At 37.3% G+C, this 19,792-nt stretch overlaps 1 protein-coding gene across 1 annotated transcript in view; it reads left to right on the forward strand.

Moving 5' to 3' along the window:
• LOC126185110 (uncharacterized) overlaps positions 1–19,792 on the forward strand; it is a 200,610-nt gene that overhangs the window by 174,527 nt on the left and 6,291 nt on the right. Inside the window, exon 10 of the mRNA XM_049927919.1 lies at positions 9,848–10,101. Within this exon, the coding sequence (XP_049783876.1) occupies positions 9,848–10,099 (252 nt within the window). The 3' untranslated portion in view covers positions 10,100–10,101. The remainder of the gene's footprint in view (positions 1–9,847; positions 10,102–19,792) is intronic.

The raw sequence follows: 19,792 nt of genomic DNA on the forward strand, positions 1-19,792 counted from the left end.
CAAGCTACCATTCTTGGATGTTTTGGTTGAGCGGAAGGCAGGAGCTTAGTGTGGTCATTCAGTGTACCGGAAACCAACACACACTGATCGGTACTTGAACGCCAATAGTTTACACCACCCTGTACACAAGAAAGCAGTTCTGAACACGTTGGTTCGTAGAGCCAAGATTATCTCTGACAGTGACCACCTACACTCAGAATTGCAGAGCTTAAAATGTGTTTTCGGGGAAAATGGATTCAGTGAAAGAGACATCACAAGTGCTCTCAAGGGCAGCCGAGGAAAGACACCTGGTGAATCAGTAGAAGAGGCCAAATGGACTGCATTCCTGCCATACTGTGGAGCAACTAGCAGCAAGTTAGGACGTCTGCTGCAGAAAGATGGGCTAAGACCAGTGTTCTGGCCCGCCCCCAAGATACGAGATATGTTGCGACCTGTTAAAGAAGACATTGCTCTTCAAGTATCTAGCATGTATGGTGTACCCTGTGAATGTGGGAGCATGTATATCGAACAAACAATTGCACGGTTGCAGGGCGTTGTACTGGGCACAAGCGCCATATAAAACAAAGGGAGCTTGAGAAGTTGGCCATAGCGGAGCATTGCCTAGAAAATGGACATAAAATACAGGGCTATTACAAATGATTGAAGCGATTTCATAAATTCACTGTAGCTCCATTCATTGACATATGGTCACGACACACTACAGATACGTAGAAAAACTCATAAAGTTTCGTTCGGCTGAAGCCGCACTTCAGGTTTCTGCCGTCAGAGCATTCGAGAGCGCAGTGAGACAAAATGACGACAGGAGCCGAGAAAGCGTATGTCGTGCTTGAAATGCACTCACATCAGTCAGTCATAACAGTGCAACGACACTTCAGAACGAAGTTCAACAAAGATCCACCAACTGCTAACTCCATTTGGCGTTGGTATGCGCAGTTTAAAGCTTCTGGATCCCTCTGTAAGGGGAAATCAACGGGTCGGCCTGCAGTGAGCGAAGAAACGGTTGAACGCGTGCGGGCAAGTTTCACGCATAGCCCGCGGAAAATTGGCTCATGCCACAACTGGAGACCGACAGCGCCGACTTCATCTTTCAACAGGATGGTGCCCCACCGCACTTCCATCATGATGTTCTGCATTTCTTAAACAGGAGATGGGAAAACCGATGGATCGGTCGTGGTGGAGATCATGATCAACAATTCATTTCATGGTCTCCACACTCTCCCGACTTAACCCCATGCGATTTCTTTCTGTGGGGTTATGTGAAAGATTCAGTGTTTAAACCTCCTCTACCAAGAAACGTGCCAGAACTGCGAGCTCGCATCAACGATGCTTTCGAACTCATTGATGGGGACATGCTGCGCCGAGTGTGGGAGGAACTTGAGTATCGGCTTAATGTCTGCTGAATTACTAAAGGGGCACATATCGAACATTTGTGAATGCCTAAAAAAAACTTTTTGAGTTTTTTTATGTGTGTGCAAAGAATTGTGAAAATATCTCAAATAATAAAGTTATTCTAGAGCTGTGAAATCGCTTCAATCATTTGTAATAACCCTGTACAGTTCAAAAATACAAAAGTATTGGCTCATGCACCTACATATTGTGACTCCGTTATAAAGGAAGTGGCTGAGATTTGTTTAAACAACAAAAATTTCAACAGAGACCAGTGGTACACACTCAGCAGGGCATGGGGGCGGGCATTGAACATTGAAAGAAAGCAAAGACAGATGCATGACGCTGTAGTGGCAGTTTCAAACTTGGCGCCTGCCCCTGGTGCCACCTGGCATCACTGGTGCTGCCATGGGCAATAGCTTTGCTAGCTGCCTGGGGTGATTTACGCACACGCGCCACATTGGGTCTATCTGATTGGCTGCTGATGATGTCATCATGCCTATATAAGTGAGAAACTGAAGCAGCTCCGGCAGTCAGTGAACTCCTGTCGGTGATGGCAGAGATGGTCATCAAAAGCTCGAGGATTTTATTCGAATTAACATGGCTTGAAAACCAAGAACGTTTTATTAAATCATTTGTTCCCTCTACACTAATATTCCCAATACCCCACCTGATCTTGCCACATGAAACACTGCAAAAACCACAGGTTATCCAACAGTAGTTGAATGCTTTTCTCTTGGCAAGCTCCTTCCATACTCTGCAAAAATACTTAATACTCACTTGTGTGATAGGAATTTGTTATGAGGAAAGTGGATAGAACACTTGACATTACTAATCACCTATGAGTATTTCAACTCTGAGTTGTTAAGTCCTTAGGAATTATGCAAGCAGTTAATGTAAACAGAATGAGACTTGTTTACATAACACAGGAATCCTAATTTAGGTTTTTCTTTTTCCAAATTATTCCAGGAGATGCTGCAATGGATCCTACATACTGAATGGGCAATGATTTTTCCTTTCCATTTCCTAATATTAAAGTTGTACATCTCTCTCTCTCTCTCTCTCTCTCTCTCTCTCCCCCGCCCCTCCCCCCTCCCTCCCTCCCTCCCTCCCTCCCTCCCTCCCTCCCCCGCCCCTCTCTCCCTCTCCAAGATGGTGACAATGTCTGGTTATTACATCAAATCTGCAAGAAACTAACTGCCAGTTTTTAATGCTCTCTTACAAAAATTTGACTTCCATTACTTGTCTTCTCAGATGCTACTGTTGTGTACCTCATTATAACTATGACTGTGGGTAAATTACATTCTGTACAATCCAGATGTATAACTAATGACAAGGTAGTGAGCAACTAACCAGCTGCATGATTCCAACAACCATGGATCAAAAATTCCTGATGCTGCCATGGTGCTGGTTAGATTGTTTGGAACAGCAGCTATTGCTGCAGCAGCAACAGGTGCATGTGAAAGGGTGAATCAGCCATCATCCCCTGCATAACCACCACTTAAAAATGCAAAAGAAGAGTAGGATATGGGTAATTCTATGATAAGTCGCCTCATTTTGTAAGTTTTTCTGCTCAGGCATCATGGATTTTGTTCAAATTTTATGTGAACATTTGCACATGTGTCCAACGAACATTAGTAAATTCATCAAAGTGATACTGGTTATGATATAGTCACTTGTTTGGCTGCATATGCAACTTAGCGCAGAATGAGTGTGAATTTCTGGCAACATTGAGCTGTTATATTTGAGGCAATATTTTATTGAAAGAAATGGAATTTGGCCATCTCATACAACTTTATGCATTCTCTCAAGAATAACAATTCAAAGAATTTTAAAAGCCATATTCAACAGAAATATCTTGGAAAAATCGTCTGAAAAAATGTACACCCAAAAAAATTCCAAAGTTTTCCTTTTATATCTCACAGATTAAAAGTGTGTAATAATGTAATAATGCAAGGTTCTCAAAATATAAAGTTTCAATTATGTACCATATTTCAGTGCTGAATAAATGAACGGCTAAATTGACAATTTTGTAAAAGATAAAAGATGTATTTTTGACCTGATTTTGTAAAAAAATATGTTTTATAAAGCTTTCCCAACTTCTCTCGTCAGAAACACAATGATTTTAACCACAAAAAAGTGTACTTGATTATTCAATGTGGGCTAGCAATGCTAGATCATTTGAATCAATGTTGTGAGTGAAAATTGTGATAGTAAACACATGTTGAACATTAAACTTAATACACAATAGCTCAGTAGCACAAGGATGTAGAATTCAAAATGTCTACAAATTTGTCAATAAGATGACAATTTTTATGAAATGTGAAAATTGAGTATGTTCAACAATTCTTTTAAAAATACTATTTTCTGTTAAAGCTTCAAAACCAGTCTCATTTGAAACAGCATGTTTTAAGCCCCCCACCAACAAACAGTAGGTTTCATTTCCAACATGGGCTAACAATGCCATATAAACTGAAGTGAACTAGCTGGAAAAATTACTCTGCGAATGAAGTTGTTTTAACTTTGGTTTCTTGTCTCTAGTTCATTAAAGGCATGGCATGATAAACATGAAACTTTGAACAACAATAACTTAGCAACATAAGGTTTTTCAGTATAAAATATCATTCACATATTGCTTTCTAAATTTCTTCAAAATCAGTTCAAACTTGATTTTTGTAAATACCTCAAAAACTGACCACATTGACTAGTTTTAGAAAATATGTTTTCCATAACTGATTTCAAACTAACCTCAGTTGGAAAGAGCATGTTTACAAGCATCCAGGAAATCATGTTCAATTTTCCAGTGAGCGCAAACAGTACCTGAAATGTACCACAGTAACAGGTTAAATTTCAACAAATTGCTGACCGTGTTTTGTTGCACATACTTTTATTTGTACATTGACAAGTAATATGTCACTATATTGCGTTGGTATACAGTGATACTGTTTACAGTTTACGCTGTAATCAGTTTCCAGAAAATGAACTGCAGTAAGTGGCTCAAAAATTAAGAAAAAATGTTAACTACAATGTAAAGAAGTTTAAAATAACAGTTGATATTACTTTTTCCTTGCCGCCTATATGAGATACTCCTACAGATAAGAGAATTGGAGATAAGGTACTTGGCAACCGGCTTTGTAAGCAGATAGGTACCACCACAAGCATGTGTGACCCCTACAATAATGGGGTTGCTGGTCATGTTTTTCAACCAGTTGTGACAATGCCACCATGGACCGACACAATATAGGGTGATATTACTTGTCACTTTAAAAATTAAAACCACGTGCAACAAAACACGGACAACATGGTACTGCAATGTAGCCTGTTGGTGTGGTACATACTCACAAATTTGTCCATCATTTTCAGGTATTGTTTTTGCAAGTTAGAAAATCAAATGTGATTTTCTGAATGCTTGAAAATGTGCTCTCTTCAGCTGTGATATGTTTGAAATCAAGAATGAAAAACAGATTTTCTGCAAGCAAGTTGAATGTGATCTATTTTTGTAATTCTTTATGAAAATCAAGCTTGAACTGATTTTGTACAAATTTGGAAAGCAGCAAATGAATGATAGTTTTTATTGGAAAACCTTACATTGCTAACTTGTTGTGTTCCAAGTTTCATGTTTATTGTGCCTTTAATCAACAAGATACAACAAGCCAAAGTTAAAATTTTATTCGCAGCGCAATTTTTCCAGTTACTTTGCCACAATTTATATAATATTGTTAGCCCATGATGGAAATTAAGCCCAGTGTTCTGTAGGGGCTTAAAAAACATTTCAAATGAGACTGGTTTCTAGCTTTAATAGAAAACTTTATTTGTAAAATAAGTGTTGAATATGCTCTATGTCTAACTTTTCACAAAAATTGTCATTTTTCTGAAGAATTCGTAGATTATTCGAAAATAGTACATGAATGAAATTTTGCTTTCCACATCCTTGTGCTACTGAGCTATTATGTGTCAAGTTTCATTTTTAGGATGTGTTAACTCTATGAGACACAATAATCTGAATTTTTCGCATTTTTCGTGCCACGATTTTTGTGCCCAACTTTGATTCAAGTTATCCAGCATTGTCATCCCCCTGTTGGATAATCAAATACACTCTTTTGCAGTTAAAAGCATAGTCTTACTAATAAGACTAGTAGGGAAAGTTTTATAAGCAACAGTTTCTTGCAAAATCGGGTCAAAAAATTCCGTACTTTTTTACAAAATCTTAAAATCTGTATTTAATTTATTCAGTATTGGACACTAGTATATAAATGAAACTTTGTATTTGGGAACCTAGAGTTGTTAGGTTACTACTTGCCAAGTTTTATGTTCATTATACCTCTAGTCCCCACAATATAGGAAGCCAAACTTCAACATTTTTTTCAGACACCATTTTTTTCAGGCGTTTATGCCAAAATTTTCTGTCTGAATATACCTCTTAAATTATTTTCATTATTACTGAATGCATAAAGTTGTACAAGATGGCCGATTTCATTTCTTTCAACAAAATGCTGCCCGTGATGTAACAGCTCAAAGTCACCAGAAATTCACACTTGCTCTGCGCAAAGTAGTGCATGGGGTCAATCAAGTTATTATATCTTGGCCAGTATTGCTTTGATGAAGATTAAACTTTATCATTGTTCGCTGGGGACCTCTCTATATTTCATTTTACCACTCAGGATGAGGTTCTTATCATTTTAGATAATATCTTGTTGTAAGCACTTCACTTGCGCAAACCATTCACATCCATTCTTTTTCTTCAACACAAGGTTGTGTAAATAATTTTGAAACTATAAAAATTTTTGCATTTAAGTTTTTGCCATCCATATCCAATTCTCTTATTTTTGATATCTCCACTCAAACACAAATTAGATATACAGCAATGTCAAGGAATGCTAGAGCGAGTTGTACTGAGTATGTGAGCTGCACTATCGCTAGTTATGTATAAGCTAAATTATTTGCTTCAATTCTGCAGGGACTTAAACGGTTGCCTTTAATGTGCAGTAACTTACTGACACCTAACCTATTCCTGACCACAATTATTCACTGAATTAATATACTTATCCACTGTTGTCCTTCTTTGGTGTGTCACTAATATTCATTGTTATTAACAACCTATTTCAATTGTGTTATAAATTACAATCAAGTAGTACCATCACTACCCATACTATTTTCCCATGACTTCTCAGTTCCACATGAAGTAAATACCTAACTATGTGGATTACCTCAGAAATACATCAGTATCTCATGCAAATTGAACAAATGCAGATTCTTCTTAAGCCGTGTTGACCATGTCAACTTCTTAGATTACATCCATTGTAAGAATAGAAAACCAAACCATGTAAAAGCAACTGATCGGCAATATCAACCAACCTGCAGGAACATTAAGTCATTTCTGAGAAGTGAACTAAAGTATTATGCAAAATTCATCACATGGACCACTTACATTATGTAACCTTTGAACCTACTGCAGAGAAAAATCGCTTGTTCATTTTGCCAGAGGGATGTATTGAGGCATTGTCTGAACTCTGGCATAAAGCACAGTCACCAACTTCATGCCATGTAAGCAGTTGGAGATGGCAACACATCTCTCCCAAAACGGCATCATCAAGGTTCTTGTTCATAGACAATATGATGGTATCACACCAGAATCTAAGGAGAACACTGATGAAAGAAGATTATTGGGGCCAACTGGAAACAGATGGATGAGGACACAGCATCAGGGGTGATACAGGAGGTTACAATGGAGATCAGCATTATCATCATTATTATGAAAAAGACACCAAAGAAACAGCCTCCAAACACTGAGTAAGAAAAGCGGTGGATTTTAAGCCACAATGACAAGGCATACAATGACATCATAGGAAACACTCATTCGTTCCAAATGAATCTTGTGATGAGACATACTGCTGAGGGCCAATAGCTGCTGCTGACACTATTATAACAACACAGAAGCATTCACTATTTGCGTACACTTAAGCACTAATGAAGAGCAGCAAGAACTGATATAGGATGAAGAAAAAGCGAGTGAATGAGAGATGATCATTGTTACTGTCAAGGTGAAAGTATGTAGAGGGAATACTAAAGGCTTTGTCAGTTCTGGTGGCAAGTTGTATGCAATTTCAAAGGGGCAATATGAAGAACTAAACTAAGAGGTAGCTATACCTTCGAGTTGGTGGCTTTACAATAAGGTCCTGTCAGAGTGCATGTCAAACCAATAAAGTCTTAAGTACTGTTAAATATCAAATTTGAAGAATTTCTGCAGTGATTCCAAAATTACAGATAGTAATTATTATGGGCTCAGACTAGTTAGCAAAACACAAGGCAGAAAGAGATTTTGCTGTATGTGAGAAAGGGTTTATAAAGAAGACAATAGAAGAGTACTTAAATTTTCTGTAAAAGTAGTTATTGATTGTAATCAAGGTTTTATGCATATTTATGAGGAGAAGAGAATGGGAGCAAAGAGGAAATTAGAACCATTAACCTAGTTGGAAAGAATAATGGCACAGAAAATGAGGAACTAGGCATATTAACTGCAGCAAAAGTACAAGCAACAGACGAGCCCGCAAAATTATTATTACGGCACTAGCTGAGAAACTTGGCAATTGTTGTGTATTTATAGCTGTGTTCAAGACTTTCTTTGTATGGAATTTAGTTTTGACTTATAGAGCTTCTTTGTACACAAAGTTTGCAGCAGTATGACTGAGGACATGAAAGAAGAGCTTGTTTGGTTCACTAACATGGCAGAGAGCCATGCAGAACCAGCCATGTGAAAAGTGACTGACACTAACATCATGCCTGCAACACACAGTTTCTGGCCTTGTTTATGGTCACGGCATAACATAAGATCACCAGTAACTGTACTCATTTAAAGTGAAATGATAAGTGGGATTCAGGGTATAAAAACTCACTTACTTGCATCTCTTCCTATCAAAATTTCTACTTTTATGATTTTATGTTGGAGAGAAGTAACTTTAAGCCCCTGTAAGTGAAAGGTTCTGAGGAGCAAGATAATGCAGGATGCTGTTGATCAGAGTTATGCCATGCCTATCTTTTGGAAGGAGTTGCCAAAGAGCAAGTTAAAGCCTGATTTTCTCAAACTGCAGAAAGCCTTGCCACATGATCTTCAGTGGATTATTGAGACCGCACAGGCCTCAGTCTTTCTACCTGCCAGAAAGATGAGGCATGCGCCACATTGGGTCGATCTGATTGGCTGTTGATGATGCCATCATGCCTATATAAGCGAGAAACTGAAGCAGCCATGGCAGTCAGTGAACTCCTGACGATGATAATGGAGATGGTCATCGAAAGCTTGAGGATTTTATTTGAATTGATGCAGCTTGAAATCCGAGAACATTTTATTCATGTATGCCATCACGAAAGACTATGAGGACACATAACTAATAATTTAGGCAACCAATTGATATAGTGGGAACTTTCCTCTTGTCACTTACAAGTAATTACAGGGGAATAATCAGGCCTGTCTGCATGTGCTGTTTGTAATTTAGGGGTTCCATAGCCCTCAATACAGGTGTGTTTGTCATACTATGGTGGAAAGAAATGCTCATATAATCTAAAATTGCCATATATTAGTAAGTATAAGGAGTGATCAGATGAAAAGGTATGAAACATCTTAACAAACAAACCAGTTGAAATTTGCATAGACCACTTGGCATAATGAAGTGAGACATCACTTCAAGCCAGAGACAAAGCAGGATGGCATGCAGTGGAAGCATGCACCATCACCTCCCCTTAAAAAATTCAAAGCTTTGCTGTCAGCAGGCAACATGATGCTCACACTCTTTTTTAGAGGCTGATACTGATAGAATTCCACAAGCTCAGAAAAACCATTTACAGTGATGTGTAGTATGAGATACTTTGTAGCCTACACAATTCCATCAAGAGCAAATGGCCTGGCTAATCATGGAGGGAGTGATTCTGCTTCACGACAATGCATCCCTACGTCTCCAAGGTCACACAAAGTGTAATGGCCAAGTTAGAGTGAGAGCAGCTTGAACATCTCCTCTCCAGTCTGGATATATCGCCCTGCGACTTCCATGTGTTTGGGCCACTAAAAAACCATCGCAAATTGATGTGCTCCAATCATGACAATGAACTTAAGATGCATTTAAACACCATACTTGGTTCACTGGGAAACATTCAGAATTCAATCACTGTCATGTTCTTATATTTGCAGTAGTGTGGAATTATCAGTTTATTTGTAGAAATTGATGGGGAGTGTTAACAGCTTCATGCATTACTTTGTGACTGTTTGCATTGGTAACTTTGCAACAAATGTAATTTAGATATTGTCTCTTTACTCAACAGTATTAAGTTATTCTTATTTATTTTATAGATCACCTCCAGAATGTTTTTAATTTCACAGCACATTTATTTATTTATTTGGCAGCCTTTTAAAAATGTAACTTTTAGCCAGTATATGGCTGTTCGTATTAATAATTCTTTCTTGTGTTTGCAGTCTAGTTTCAAGAGTGATGTCTGGAGTTTAGGGTGCATATTGTATCACCTTCTGTACAAAGTTACACCATTTGAACATATTAAAGATCTTGATCAGAAGATATCGGCTATTAGTGACGCAGATATACCAATAGAGTATCCGTACAGGGCTGATTGCCCTAGGGGTTTGACTGAGGTTTTACGCCAGTGTTTGATACGGGCTGAAGATGCAAGACCATCTGTGGAAGAAATTATCAATTATCCATGGCAGTGAAGGTGAGCAACAACATTTTCATAGGTTAGCTATCGATTATGCTAATAAATATGTAGATATAAGGTAACTACAGCCTCTCAGCTACAGCACTGAACATTGCCAGATCTGTCTTTATGCTTCATCATGTTGGTTTTGAAGAAAGTGCAGTGTGTTACATTTTTGTATTGATTAGCTACATTTTTAAAATTATGGGTAGCTTTCAATGTTGCTCATGAATAAGTCTTTTATTTTACAAGCCTCTCTGCATAGGACTTGGGACAAATACAGTGCTTTACATTACATGTTTCAAATTACTTATCATCTGGTTACTACTCCTTTTTAATCATATGTGTACTCTGAAGATCTACCATAAAAATAAGATGAAGGAGGGTGCAGTTTTGTTCATTTAATATATACTTCTATAATATTCTACAGTAGTTTCTGAGTCTTCCATTAATTTTGACGTTTTCAACTGGCAAGCTTTCATGAAGAATGTTGCTGCTATGAACACTCAATAAAGATGTAATAGGGAGTCCAGAACCTCAAGCTCTAAAATATCAAAATTATATGTGTGGCGTTGTGGTGTCTATTCTTTTGGACATGTCCGAAAGAACAGACACCAATGTGTTGTTGAATGCCACTATTGTCACTCTGGACAAAAAGTCCATTGTTTAATATCACACTCATATACTCCCTTTACAAATCTGCACATACAGAAAATGGTCTTGAAACAGCTAAAGTCCATATTTACAGACATATATTTGCCGAGGAGTACAGTCTCAGTTTTCGTCATTCCAAAAATAGATCTCTGTCATCTAAGCATGGCCTACTGTATGGCTGGGGTCAATAAAGATAAACTTACATCTAATTATATCTCACCTTTTAACAAAAGATATGGCTTGAGAGGAGGAGAAACAAAATAAGTAGTGAGCACTAAAGTCAGATGGGGATTTTGTAAGTTGCAACTTCGATCTCCAGCAAGTTTTGTTGGCATCAACTGATCCCACAAAAAATGCTTTGTTTTATGAGCTATAATTGAAATCTTATAGTTTTGCAATGAATGGTGTAAAATAAAACAAGAATATTGTTTAATCAACGAAACTAGAGGGAATCAGGGAAGATGTGAGATTGCAAGCTGTTTGTACGAATATTTCAAATTTCTCCATGCAGTGGTAAACTGCATTTTCTGTTTTAGTAATCACTGTGGAAGACAGAATCCAAACAAATTTGTTGCTACACTGTGCTTCATTGCTGTTCAGGAAATACCTAACCTATAAACCACTTATTTAAAATTCATGGTTGTTGGTTTATATTGAAGTGGAATGCAACTCAGTGCGTTTGGCAGTCACTAAAAAAAGGAAAACAGTATGCCAAGATTATCATTTGGTAGTATCATCTGAATTGACACATGACTATTAGGAAAGATGATGTGAATGGGAAACCAGTTGGATGGTAGAGGATGTGCTGACCAAACTTCACAAAACAGCTTCCGTTTGTCACGTGATTTAAAGAACATTTTGATGAGGTGTATAGAACTCTGGACTATTAACAAGAAAAATCAACAATATCTCATTGTCAGATTGTCAGACACCAAATTTTTGTACATGTCTGTCCTGCCCATAACAAGGGAAAAACACAAACTTCTGAGGAAATTAAAAATTAATTGGCTTTCATTTAGAAATTGGTGCTATAAAAGCAACTCACCTGCGAATGAATTGAAATAAATAATACTTTGTCATACATATTTTAAATACCAATATGACATGGAATCTCTAATTATTCACTTGAGAAATAATTTATACTTGGTAAGGAGTTTGAAAAGTCCAGTTAGTTGCCAGGTTTTGTGTTTCAAGGTGGGACTAACATATGATTCAGTTAAAAAGTGTGCTTGCAACTGCATTTGAAAAGGGAATTTTGTAGTGATAAACAGATAGTTGCATTTTGCAGAAAACTGAATGTTAAGCAATATGTAAAAGGAAAGTCAATTTGTGTGGAAATCAGGAATGGCCTTTGATTTCCTCTTATTTCAAGGCACTGTTGAAATACTTCACACCCTTCCTACCTTGGATGGCTAAGGTTCTTCTGTGATTCTACACTTAAGTCAGAGGGTACCTTCTACAGGCCAAAGATTGTAAGTTAATAGCTGCTTTTCATCATATGCTTTGCTGTAAATATTGAAAATGATGAGTACATAAATATGTGCAGCTGGAACCATAAGAATAAATCACTGTGGCAATTTCCCTCTTACACCAAAGGAGAAACCAAGGTGATACAGTGAAGAAGTTATCAGTGTACATAATGATGATGTCTTTGTTAAATTAATTGACAATAAAGACATTGTGCTGTCTTCTAACTACGGAGGGATAGTTATTGAGGAGCATGCCACAAGGTGGGATGAGAAAAATGGAAAATATATTGAAATCTTAAGGCCTGAAATTGTCAAGAGATGTAATCATGGATCAGGTGTGCTTGATATTATGCACAAGCTACTGGGATTTTACTGAATTCATGTAACAGGGTGTATATGACCCGGGCCAACCGGAAGATCGGGGAAAAACCCGGGAATGTTTTAGAATTCCGGGAATTTTTTTAGAATTCCTGGAATTTTTCATTGTTTTAGTTGTCAGTTAAATCTTTATAATTTTGACTGGTAAGAACCGATACTCTAACAAAGGATATTACTCTAGCCCGCTACTGAAGAATAATACTGCAGCAATATAACATGAATGAGAGGGGGGGGGGGGGGGGGGACGAAAATAAAGCTTAAGTTGCAAAGGGAAATTTCCAAATACAACAACAAAACACAGTGCTCATACAAGTGTCAGTCAACAGTAAACTGTGTCAAAGGCCTTAGGAAGACTATACAATGCTTTGTAACAACAAATTGCCTCCGATGAGCGTGACATCACAACTGTTTACATTAGATTTGTTCGAGCAGTGGTGAGTGGGTTCATGTGCATGCACAGTGGAGTCAAGTATGACTAGTGCGTTCTCCCACTTCTGGCTACAGTAGTGTGGCTGTTAGCTGTATAAGCAGTAGCAGCAAGCAGCCATATGCTACCCAGAAAAATTTTACTGGTGCTCCCAAGCTGCCAGATTCACGCATGCGTTGCAGGCCTGGATCTAGGGTTTGGGTTTGGGTTCGGGGGGGGGGGGGGGTGTATCTGCCCGGGCGGCAATTTCAATGGAGTCACCAAATTCATATTCTTGAGGAAAAAAGCCTTGTTTCACAAAGCGCCTAGCATCCAGCGCTCATTGGTCTATCGATTATTCACATGATTTTGAAACACAACCCTGTTGGCTCTTAAACATTTTTGAACACATTCTAAGTTGATTACAGATTGAATAATAAGTTTATTTTTGAATGCATGCGTAGTGTACATGCCCGGGGAATCACGGTTGCATCTGGAAATAAACTTTCCATCCTCGAGGGAGGGTTAGTTGGAGGGAAGGTCTCCACTATCTAATACTGCTCAGTTCCTATAGACAAAAGGGGACAGGCTACATGAGCTGAGTGGCATAAACCTGAACGGGCCAATGCCAATCGCTGTTTGTTTATGTGGTTGACTGTGTTTACGGATGATCAGCTTTGTTATAATTACTAGCGAAATCCATAGATTCAGATTACCAGAGAGGAAATAAATGACAAACAGGAATAACAGGTAAGGAAGATTACGTATTATCTTCTCGGTATACCCAGAAAAATGATATTGTGACAGAAAATGTTTGGCCAGATCATTACGCAAGTAAGGGCCACTTAAGTTCTATTCTGGGAGAAGCGTGGAAAATGTGTTGTATGAACACGTAATAACGCCTAACTGTAAAATAAACACGGGATAACGAAACAAGTGATTCTGGCAGGATGAGTGACTTTAACCAGAGAATAAAATTTGACACTGGCAGGAATAGTTAAAGAATTAATTATAACAAAATTGTTTGTTAGAATGAGGAAGAAGAAGAATGGGGACATCACACAAATTATGGAAGAGTATGACAATTCCAAATTTATACAAATATTTCGTACTACTACTTTTCAGTTTCGTGCTTGAGAAGCTGGAGTGTATGAATGAAATGTGAAACTATTTCCTAACATAAAGCTTTTTGCTTGTAGTAGGCCTAATAGGCATTTGATATTGGTACTTTGCACTATAAAAATGACCATCTGTGCCCAAACAGTCTCGTTTATTTGGCGTGTGTTACAACTGCTTCAATATTAGACAGGCATATTTTGTTTCATCTAGCGGACACTGGCAAAATAGACTTTTAAATATTAGATGACGTCTACATTTTTCATGTAGCAAAATGTTTGACAAATTTTGATGAGGTATTAGATCCTTTCGCAGAAAGGGAAGCACAGCATGTAAAGCTGTAGCAAGATTAGAGAGAAAAAATACTAGGACCTAAGGATTGAAGAAAAGTGTACTGTCTTACTTATCCCTTGTCTTTACTGGTTTTATGTATCCTATATTTAATTTTATGTCACACAAAACAACAACAGGCAATAAAGAGTGCAAATTTTCTGAAGAGTCCTTGTTCTCCTGGTTACAAATAATCCCATCCACCACTAATTGAGTTTTTGTTTTAAAGAGAGGCAGGATGTCAGAATGGCTGACTGGGAGCAGGAGAGGCACCACAGGATGTTTTAATTTGAATTGTCCTGAATATAGTTTGGTGGTATCCATTACAGACTATACACATTTGAATTCCACAGAGCAAAATATGGTGATGTGCTATAGATGAATGCTGTGTGAAGAGGCAGGGCACTGCACGTTGGCACACTTAAGACCTTGAAAATATATGTTTTATGTATCAGCTCCTTCAGGAAGATGTGCACTACAAAATGAACATATTTTTGAAAAGTCGATTATTTTAAATTTTTGGCATCGTATCTCAAACTCTCGAGGGAGGGTCAGTTGGGGGGAAGGTCTCCACTATCTAATATTGCTCAGTTCAGAAATATCATTGATCCGAGGCTGATGTGCAGAGCAGTCTGAGTTTGAGTACGGCTTGTTTATGTTTAGTGATTTTGCTGCTGCCTGTTCCTTCACAGCTCTCATGTCAAATGAAAACAAAATTGATTTATGTGGCTGGGAGCTATCAAGTGAATTAAAATACATTCACATAATTACGGAATGCTAAAATATGTTATTAGTTTCAGATCTTATTTTATTTCCATCTTTCTGACAATCAAGCATTAATTGCCTTGTTGAACAATGATGTTATTTTTGTCATTTTGTTTAAGAAATTTGGCTTTTATTAAAGTGAATGGTGGTTCGAAAAGCGTTACTTTCAAAATAAATTTCCTTTTACACAAGATGAACAGTGTGTGAGAATGTATGACGAATTTCTTAAATCACAGAGCGTTTGACTCTCATTTAAAACTCAGCTCTTTGAGGATGAGCCATTTAGAAGAATTTTGTGCCCAGAAGAATGACATTTATGTCATTATTAAAAATTTTACTGGCACATTTGTGTGATGTATCTTAAAGTGTAACATGCACAAAAAAGCTTATTGATCTATAGGTAGTGGTGAGTGTGCATGGTAATTACGATGATAAATAATCACTCTCACTCCTGTCACTTATTATGAATACTTTTATTCTCACAATGCATGTGGCATAGAGCTCATACTACAGAGAACTGATCTTGCTGTGGTACGGGAGCGATATTTTTGGGAGGAAGAGCCAATAGTTCTACGTCCCCACAAATCTTCGAGACCAATATTATATGTGAAAGCTTCTCTTTTCTTGTAGCAACACTATCTATATTAATTTAAACTATTACTTTTTCCTGTTTGTGTGTTCACACTCCTTGAGGCAGTGATGTTGCTATTAGCTGACTAAATCACGTCTCCTATACTCTGAATATACACTGTCATCAGCTGGCGAGATAACTTGACATGAGCTATGACTGGCTTACAAAAGCACTTCGCAATCTCAATCTCAATTTCAATGCTTTGGAAAGTAACAGGCGGTGTTTGATGAAATTCGCATTTATACTTTTGTTATATGAAAATATGCAGTGTACTTGTTGCTGCACATCAAAGATCATTCCGAATTTTATTTATTTATTATTTTTTTCCCCCTGAGTTTCATTTTCTAAAGTGCCACAAAATTATACGCTGGTGTATAAAACCATAGCCATTCAAAGGATTTACAGTTCTGAGGGAAAGTATACTGTCACTTAACATGGAAAAAGTGTATTTTCACTCAGGAGAAAGTGCATTCTTAACCGGGAAATCCAGGAAAAATCCAAGAATTTTTTTTCCTTGTCTGCGTATACACCCTATGTAAGATCAAGAACATCATGTTACAAAAGATTTTTCATGCTGCACATTTTCTCTTTGTCAGTACTAGGTTGTAATATAAGCACATTAGAAAAAAAAAAAAACAATTACCAGCAGGAGACTACATACTAATATCACGTAACACTGTCTTTTGTCTTGATAATGTCCTCAGTTCAGCAGGAAAAATTGTCCACAAATTTATTCAGGTATGCCATATCCAGCTGAAGCCACTCGTTGACGATTAGATCCTGCAGAGCTACAAAACTACAGGGATACTGATTGGTATATTTTGAGTGCTATTCCAAAATGTCCTAGATATTTTCTGTGGCATTAAGCTTCGGTGATTTAGTGGGTCAATTGAGGCACGATAGGGGTTCCAAGTGTTTGTCAAACTAGGAATGTATTTGTGCAGCTGTTGTCATCTGGGAAGGTTGGAGTGTATGCAGCATAGTAAACATGGAGATGTAGAGGGAAAGGCAACACCAGGAATGTTGAAACAAACATCTCGGTTCATGTCCAGTAGTAAACTGAATCAGTGGACAACGACAAATAGCTGCAAAACATCAGAGACCAGCCTGAACTACAGCCTCCACACACTACAGTTTAAACACCTCATGGGCTATTGGTACACTCAGCAGCTTGCCTAATTTGAAAAGAGGCAAAGTCACAGCTTGTTGCTACACACCTCTAGTCAGCTACTATCCAGATGCTTTGCTGTTAGGCCCATCGAAGACATTCAATTATATTTGAGCAATGACCTTTTGTGAGGTACCTGAATTCAAATGTTGACTGTGTGCAGTTCTCTTCACAACTTTCACTCAGGAACTGCTTGCGTTGGAACTGCTTTCACTCACAGCAGCACTTCCTGTCCAGTGTGAGGCAGATTGTCATTGACAAGGTGTGACACTCACCTGTGGTCCCAATTGGTTCTGATCTTTTTATGACTATTGTAGTTATGCCATGTTACATGGTCATGAGTGATACAGCATTTATTCATTTTAACATTTGCAACATTTCATTACAGTGTTTCATTTTAAAATTGAATTGACATTTCCCTTCTAGCCAGACACATGATATGACTTATTTTCGAGGTATAACTCTGTAACATCACAATAAGAACAAATGATGAGAAATATTAATATGAGCAAGCAAACTGTATTCACAATGTCGATCTCATTTTCAGCATCCCGTACACAATTCAGTTCACAATGTCCTTTGTGATATTCCAGTTTGAACACAGCATGAACTTAAAGAGCCGTAATCTCATGGTAGCAATACACATTCAGCAGCACATTGTGTGATGTAAAAAAAAGTAAAGTTTTCATCAACCCAAAGGTTGATTTCAACACAGGCACAGTCATGTATGCCACTGCCTTCCACTGGACAGTCTGCACTAATACACCAACAAATTGGGCAACTTCATTCATGATGTTGTCGTGGGCACATCGAATCGTGATAGCTCCTTCCTGTCATTTTGCCATGTATCCAGCGGCAGAGGGTCACATGACTGCCTGATATCGTTTCTACATGATATATTGTACTCTAAAGTGACTAGTGTGCTCTTTTAAGGAGGTGACTAATATTTCTGCAATAAGCTGCAAAGGGATTGGAAGATTAAAAAGAGAAAAAGAATTTTCAAAACTTTGGGTAATTTTCAAATATTTTTTATAATTAGTTGCATATTGTGTTACCTAGTCTCTTGTTACATCCAGATATATGTTTTGTGAGAGTGCCTGTCCATCAAAATTCAGACTATTACTTCGTAATTTCACTTTAGGTGTAGTATAATCACTAAAGACTGATTTAGTGAGTCTTCATGCCACAATGACTATTGTGTGCAATTCTGCATCTTCTTATTAATCCTTTGTTTTTATATCACTATGCACACCACATCCTCTTGGATATCTGTAGACACTGTGGTTCCCTTGATACTATTGACATGGTGCCATTTTCTGTTGCCACAGATATCTTTTCAACTTTAATTTTGTTTATTCCTAATCCTTTATGTTAATACCATATTTACTCAAGTAAAAATGCTATTTTCCCAAATCTGTCATTAAAGGGAAAGAAAATGCAGTGTCATCTTACATGTGCAGGGGAAACTTTGGTAGTTGATATCAATATATTTCATTGTTTAGTAGCTCATACTGATCATTAAAATTACTGCTCATTGTTTTTTCTTATATTATATTTTGCACCATATTTTGTGTTAGCATATGAAATTTCTGGAGATAAAAGTTTTAAAAAAGTTTTAAAAAATAAATAAAAAAAAGTAATCACAGTATTCAGTTGTCTGTCTGACAAAGCAGTAATGTTTCTTGATGTGAAAAAAAAATGATGAGTTGCACTATGGTTGAGAGTCTACGTTAAACTGTGTGTCCTTGTATGACTGTCTGTGTAAGTCAGTTTAGAGGTCACATGAAGGCAGTGGCATACCATGTCTGTGGTTGTGTTGAAACTAACCTTTGGGTTGATGACAACTTTAGTTTTTTTACATCACACAATGCACCACTGAATGTGCATAGCTATCATGAGATTACAGCTATTCTAGTTCATGCTGTGTTCAATGCAGAATATCACAGATTGCTCATATTTATATTTCCTCCTCATTTGTTCTTTGCACCACTGAATGTGCATAGCTATCATGAGATTACAGCTATTCTAGTTCATGCTGTGTTCAATGCAGAATATCACAGATTGCTCATATTTATATTTCCTCCTCATTTGTTCTTATTGTGCTGTTACAGAGTGATATCTCAAAAACAAGTCATATCATGACTAGAAGGGAAATATCAATCAAATTTTAAAATGGAAAATTGTAATGCAATGTTGTAAATGTTAAAATGAGAACAATGTAAGTTTTTTTTAATTTTTTCTAGTGTATTAGAAGTCAGCTGTAGTAATTATAGAGGAGTATTCCCAGAAATAAGGGTCTTTTAAAGCTCTTAGCTTATGAGGAACCATCAGGCAGGTAGTGCTAATCAGTATTATTAGCTGTGGGCTAAGCCAAATGGCAACTAGACAATCTGTAGATGTAAACTTTGGATAATGTACATATTAAAAGTGTGCATTAAATATAGGTATTAATTACTGTTGGTGTATTTATAAAGCAGTTTTCTTTGGCACACTAACAGTGACTACACACAAGTGACTTCAATCCCCTCTGTATTCAGCTTACACATTGTGGAATGTAGTTGGAATTACACAGAGTGCCCATGTAACTGTCACAAAAATGGTTTCTGCTCAGGAATATTATTGCATCTATTACCATATCTTTCACCTGTGTCAGTTTTTGTAATTAATAGTGATGCATCCTTGTCAAAGAATATTTTAGTCACTTTATTCATAATTTAGACATGAAGGAATTAAAAACATTAGCTGCAAGTGGGCACTGATTTAAATCAATGAGTGAAGTTGAAAATTTGTGC

Source organism: Schistocerca cancellata, chromosome 4, assembly GCF_023864275.1.
Source record: "Schistocerca cancellata isolate TAMUIC-IGC-003103 chromosome 4, iqSchCanc2.1, whole genome shotgun sequence".
Taxonomy (NCBI): domain Eukaryota; kingdom Metazoa; phylum Arthropoda; class Insecta; order Orthoptera; family Acrididae; genus Schistocerca; species Schistocerca cancellata.